At 39.0% G+C, this 6,240-nt stretch overlaps 1 protein-coding gene across 10 annotated transcripts in view; it reads left to right on the top strand.

Moving 5' to 3' along the window:
* Ccdc68 (coiled-coil domain containing 68) overlaps window positions 1-6,240 on the top strand; it is a 79,351-nt gene that overhangs the window by 23,954 nt on the left and 49,157 nt on the right. For all 10 annotated transcript variants that reach the window (XM_023715076.1, XM_023715070.1, XM_023715074.1 and 7 more), the window contains exons 4-7: window positions 45-131; window positions 2,764-2,904; window positions 4,114-4,239; window positions 5,012-5,140. In XM_023715076.1, coding sequence (XP_023570844.1) covers window positions 45-131; window positions 2,764-2,904; window positions 4,114-4,239; window positions 5,012-5,140 — 483 coding nt within the window. The remainder of the gene's footprint in view (window positions 1-44; window positions 132-2,763; window positions 2,905-4,113; window positions 4,240-5,011; window positions 5,141-6,240) is intronic.

Raw genomic sequence — 6,240 nt, 5'->3', positions numbered from 1 at the left:
GAATTAAATTTTTTTTTATAAGATATATTTTTTTCTCTCTCTAGATTCGAACTACTCTGGAAAAGATCAGAAATCAAATGTTTAAAGATGAAGTAGGACCCACCAGTGCAAATCACAATCTAGATGCAAAGGTAATGAATTTATCAAAAATTTCTAAATGTATTCTTTCAGAAAATTAGCATAAGACTATACAGACTTTCTTTAGCTGACGTTCCTACTGATCATTTTCTTTGAACAATGAGTGATAAAACATTTCTTGCACCTCTAATGATGTTGACGTCCATATGTGTGGAATGTTTAATTACAGATGTTAATACTTAGGATCAGATTGGAATGACTAGACTTTGTGTGAATATTTGGAAGAGACTTACTTACCTATAGTATATGGGATAAAGTTGGTTCAGTCAGGATGCATGGAGCAACATTTTCCAATGACAGACAAAGGAATGATCTTTGGGACTTAACTGGGCTACAGTGGCAGCATGACTGAAGTTCTTTCTTACTCTTGCACTGAGTGAGGACTTTGTCAGTCAGTACACTTAGATACTCTGCCCCTACCTGAAGTAAAGATCACACTTACCTACCTTGGTCTGAACTATCTGCACTACCCCAGCCCTCATCTTATCTGAGTTGGGCTAGGTTATGCCCCATCTGAGTCAAGTATGGCTCCTCAGTGTTTCCCACTATGTGACTTATTTTCAGAGCACACCAAGGCATAGCTTATGACACAGAAACCCAATCCCTTTACCATCTCAGTCTTTTAACCTGACACAGCTGGCCTCAAGTATTTTCTTAAATCAAGTGTTCTGAAACTGAGGGGAAAAGTATGGGTTTGGGAATGATGGGGAAGATCAAATAGTAAGTTTTGAGTACCCTGAGTTGTATACCAGACCTCTAAAAAACAGGCTGCTGGACACATGGTCCTGGAATTGAGGTTAGTGGATGGAGCTAAAAGGTCCAGTTCCCAGGGTGGAGATCTGGGGGCAGTATGGTTGGTATTTAGTTTTGAAACTAAAGGATGTTCCAAGCAAGTGTAGCTAGGTAAGAGACGATCTAAGGATTGAATCTCAAGCTTCCCAACGCTTAGGTCTTGGGAACAAGAACCATCACAGAAGGCTGAAAAGAGCAGCTAGCAAATTAGGAGGGCAGCAGTCACTAAGAGCAAGTAAGCAAAGGGTTTCACAGTGAAAGAGGAGCCACTGTGTCAAAGGTCGCCCCTGCATCAAGTTCACTGGGGACTGACCACTGATCTCTGATCTCTGGAAAGCAGAGTTGTTGGCGGCCTTCATAGGAGTAGACTGTTAGAAATTATGGTGACATTGTGTTGTCATATCAGACACAGAAGATCATTGGACCAAATAAGTGCCAAAATATCAAACTTCTAGCCCTTGAGAACTTTGCTGTAATGGTCCCAGGCCTGGCTACCCTGTGGGCTGCTTTCATAGCAACAGCAGTCGTGTACCCAGGAGCTGGTTAGAGACCTCCCTTCCAAGGTTCCACCCCAGACCTCCTACTTCAGAATCTGCATCTTTAACCAGGTCCATCACCAATGATGCCTGCGCTCATTGAAATTTGAGAAGCATTGATAGTGTATTTTGTAGCTCTCTGCCAGTGCCAATAAAATTCTGTCAAGAATATTCTGTTGAATATTCTTTTACACACAAAAAGGAAGTAATTCCAACTCTGCATGTGGAAGATGCACTAGGCTCAGGGCTATAAATCTAAATTGTGTGAAGGTTGTGGGGGAGGGAGGGCCTTATCTACTAGCACTAAATTTCTTTTTTCATTATGTTGCAGTAAAAAGTATAAATGCTTCACTTTAAAATAAACTTGGATTTAATTCTGGTGTAGTATTTGTTTTAGATATAACTGGGTTTATTAAACTCTCATCTTCAATTTCTCACATCTAAGAGCAGTGTATCTTTTAGTATTTTGAATGCTCAGACAAAAGAGTGTATACAAAACTTCTCTGATAACATGACCTGGCCTATACTAGGTACTTAACATATAGAAGTAATTATTATAATCGTAGGGAATGTGTAACTGTATCATAATCTTTCCATCTGCCTCAGAATAAGTTTGAAAAACAGAAAAAGCACAGACTGTGCCCTGAACACTCACATTTAATTGCTACATAAACTCAGGTTCTGGTTAATTTCATTATCTGTAAAGTTGATGGGCTAAGTTAGATATTTTCTAATTTTCTTCCTACCTCCATATGTCCATGATTCCAGGTTAGATTTATGGTCCAAGTGGATTTTTAGTGAGCCAGAGTATATGCAGAAGTATAATAGCACTATAATTCTGTAATTCTGATATCTCTAATTGGAAATTTGATTTGAAGTGATTACAAAAACTAATAACTGAGCATTGAATACTATACATTATAGCTGTTAGAGTGGATTTGATTAGTTTGTGATGCAAGGTAACTAAAATGTACTTATGTCTATGATTTAGATAGGAAATCTGGCCTCATGAATATGCTTGATCTTAAGATAGACTGAATAGTATATTTGAAGCTCTATGGGATATAAAAGGTATAAAGTATGAAGTGCTTTTTGAATATACGAATTTGTTCATATTTGAACAGATATAGAAGCCAGATGCTTCATGTGAAATTTCTCATTGATGTTTTTGAGATTCAAGAGAGATTTGTGTTGGCTTGACTCTTCTTTGATATATGTAATATTAAGTGATAATTACCATCAAAGTTTGTGTGGGAGAGGATTATTCAGCTCTTTTTTCCCCATTTGTCCATTTCAGCCCTGTGGAAATGTTCACAATGCCTCGGATCCTGAAATGGACTCCTGCTCCTGCAGTTTGGATTTGCTCATGGAAAAAATGAAAAGAAAAGACCTACAACTCTTAGAAATGAACAAAGAGAATGAAATGTTGAAAATCAAGGTACGACTGGTGGGAGAAGTTTCCCAACTTATATTTGGAGTGTTTGAGCTAACAAGTGGGTTGTTGGTGTTCATGGATCTTGCATTCAACGAGACAGCCACATGCATCCGTGCACCTAAATGGTGTCACGGGCCTTATAGGTCACGGTTAGGTCTCAGTGGTTGACTATGGAGAGTATTATTATTATTATTATTAAGGAAATCTTACAAAATTTAATAGGTATAAAGTTTCTATTATGCAGAATGAGTAAATTCTAGACCTCTGCTGTGTGATGCTATATCTGTACTTAACAGTCTTATACTGTGGACTTAACATTTTGGTGGAACCGGGGATTGAACTCAGACCTTTGCACTTGCCAGGGAAGTGCTTATTCTATTGAGCCATCTCCCCGGCCCATGATGTGTTACATTTACAGACTTGTGCTTTTTTTTTTTTTTTTTCTGGCAGACTGGGGATTGAACTCAGGCCTTGTGCTTGTCAGGCAAGCATTTATTCTACTGAGCCATCTCCCTGGCCCCAACAAATTTGTTAAGAGGGAAGGTCTCATGTTAACATTTTTTTTTACCACAGAACATTTTAAAAATAAGTTTTCATATTGAATATATATTAACATAGCCTTCCAAGTAAAATCTCTCATTATTTAATTAATATATTGTTGAATGCTCTGTTATTTTCCTTTGGGGGCTTATTTTATATGCAGTAATAACTATCTTGACAAGTGATTCTTTGTGGCTGTCCTGGATAGTTTCCTTAGGTTAACTTCTTGGAAGTTTCAGGAAAATTGAAAATTTGCTTGGAAAATTCGTTTGAAATTTTCTTTTTGTCCTTAATCCTCTAAACTTGTTCTGCTTCTATTTGTGGCAGATTTGCCTGCTAGTACTTTGTGGACCTCAGTGATCAAAGTCTTTAAGTACATGCACTGATGGGGAGCCAAGGGGCTCCCCAAAGGGTGAGGCCTATATACCCAGACATCCAAGCACACGGAGCCCTAATTTGGCAAATCTGTCAGTGTGCACTGCCCCACAACTAGAAGGTTTCTTATTTTGCATTTCCCTTTCATTAAATAACCGTGTCTCTCCAGCCATTCATTGTCTTGAGGATGCAGCTCACACTGCTGTAGACTCTGTTTTTAGTTGTCCGTCACACTGCTGTGCCTTTAATCATTTTGACTGGAAATACCAAAACATGCAAAGTGACTCTTTTCCCTAGCTGGAAGCCTCCAGAGAAGCAGGAGCTGCAGCTCTGAGGAACATGGCCCAGAGATTATTTGAAAACTACCAAACCCAGTCCGAAGACATGAGGAGGAAGCACAAGGACAGTGCTCACTTACTTCAGGTACCAGCTTGCAGCTCGTCCATGGTGTGTGCGCCCCACTCTGGCCAGGCTCTCCTGTGATGCAATGCAAATGTGACATAGCCAGAGCCAAATGAACTGACGGGCTCAGGGAGTAAGCTATGAACACAGTAGGGCTGCTTATTCCACTTTTATATCACTTTCTGATTTAAAAGAAAGCACTTTTAAACTAAACATATAGGATTTAATTTTTATTATAGGTTATTGTTTGTTATGCAAGAGTAGAATATTGTCCTCATCAATTAATATCTGCCTTTTTCATACCATTTCAGGAAATATACTTTATTATACGGAAATATTTTAGGAATAATATTTATATGTTATTTTCCATTATGACTCACCAGGTTTAATTTGCAGTCAATAATGAAATCAAAAGAGTCTTCTAGGAGCTGGCAAGATAGCTCAGCAGACTAAAGTGCACTCTTAGGCCAGCTTAGGCAAGCTCAGGGACCGCAGTTCGATCCACATGCAGTGCCAGTCCCACCCCCCAGGGAGGGATGAGCCAGCCACAGAGTCAGAGCGTAGTGGTGCACGACTGTTCCCAGAGCTGGGAAGGCTGAAAGCAGGAGGATCACCAGGAGTCCGAGCTGTGTGGTGAGACCCTGCAACAACCAAATACATAAAAAAGAAAGACTAAACAAGTCTCAATTATTTACTTTGGTTGTTAGTTGGTTAGAAAATTTGAATCCAATGGAGAGAACATGTACATAGTTTAATGAAAGTAAAAATCTAGCAATTTCTTTTTCTCATCAAGGTTAACAAGCTTGAAAAAGAACAGAAATTGAAACAGCACGTTGAAGATCTGAACCAAGTTGCTGAGAAACTTGAAGAAAAACACAGTCAAATCACAAAGCTGGAGAACCTTGTACAGAGAATGGAAAAGGTATGGACCTGGAGAATTAGAGGGATTTCTTGCTGATAGCATAAAATCCAGAACGAAAGAAAATAACCCTGAACTGAATACTGATATTAAATTAAATAAGATCATACAAAGTGACTGTATTCCTTATGATTCCTGATCTTTGGAAGTGCTTAATAATGTCAGATGTTTTGCCTTAAGCATTTGACATGGTCTGTACTGTAGCTACTGATTTTACTTCTGCAGACACTTTACTTACCTCATTGTCTGTCACTTTTTAATAAATTGTATCTTAGAAAGGGGAGCCAGATAAGTCTGTGGATGGAGATAATGGAAGACATCACAAAGCCCACTGGTTCAGAATGAATAGCACAGTAGACCCCCTATAATTACAATATTTTAATGTATTGGAATCTGTGCAATTGCCCATTTTGTAAACATGGTACCATGTTGGACTTTGGAAAGCAGGCGACTATCGTAGCAGAGATCGTTCACATTAAGAGCTGGAGTGATGGTATGGATTGGTAACCCCAGGGCTCTGGGAGCTGAGGCAGGATTATAAGTTTAGGCTGGGCTTGAACAGGTAAGGGACTTAGTGAAACACTGACTCAAAGTGAAATATAAAATCAGGGCTGGAGATATAACTCAGAGCAAAATGTGTTCAAAGTCCCATATGAAAACAAAAAAATGAAGACAATAAACAGCTCTTCTACAGATACTGAAATTTTCCATATTCTATTTGTGGAAGAATAATAATGGAAGAAAAGTTGTAAAAGTTTAATGTAGTACTCCTTTAAACTCCGGGCCTTCCAAGTATGTACAAAAGGCAAACACAACTTTACTTATATGTGCTTTAGAATGTAGAGTTCACAGAGCTCCGGTGCTCCTCAGGGGACTGTCCTGCCTCCACACGTAGTAGGTGAAGCAGGCCTGCACCTACATGGTTTGCATGGTCAGGACTCAAACATGGGGCTCCCTGAAATGTATGTGATTGCTTAGTTTCTTGTGTTTGTTTTAAAGGATACAGGAACATTTTTCAGGCCAGGGCTTAATGACTAGTTTTTATCAGATATCCAGCTAATACGTAGGTCTCATTGAGAGAGAGAGACAGAGAGAGACAGAGA

Source organism: Octodon degus, unplaced genomic scaffold (genome assembly GCF_000260255.1).
Source record: "Octodon degus isolate 3935 unplaced genomic scaffold, OctDeg1.0 scaffold00003, whole genome shotgun sequence".
Classification (NCBI taxonomy): Eukaryota; Metazoa; Chordata; class Mammalia; order Rodentia; family Octodontidae; genus Octodon; species Octodon degus.
The sequence above is the reverse complement of the archived record's forward strand: the minus strand, read 5'-3'. Positions and strand labels throughout refer to the sequence as shown.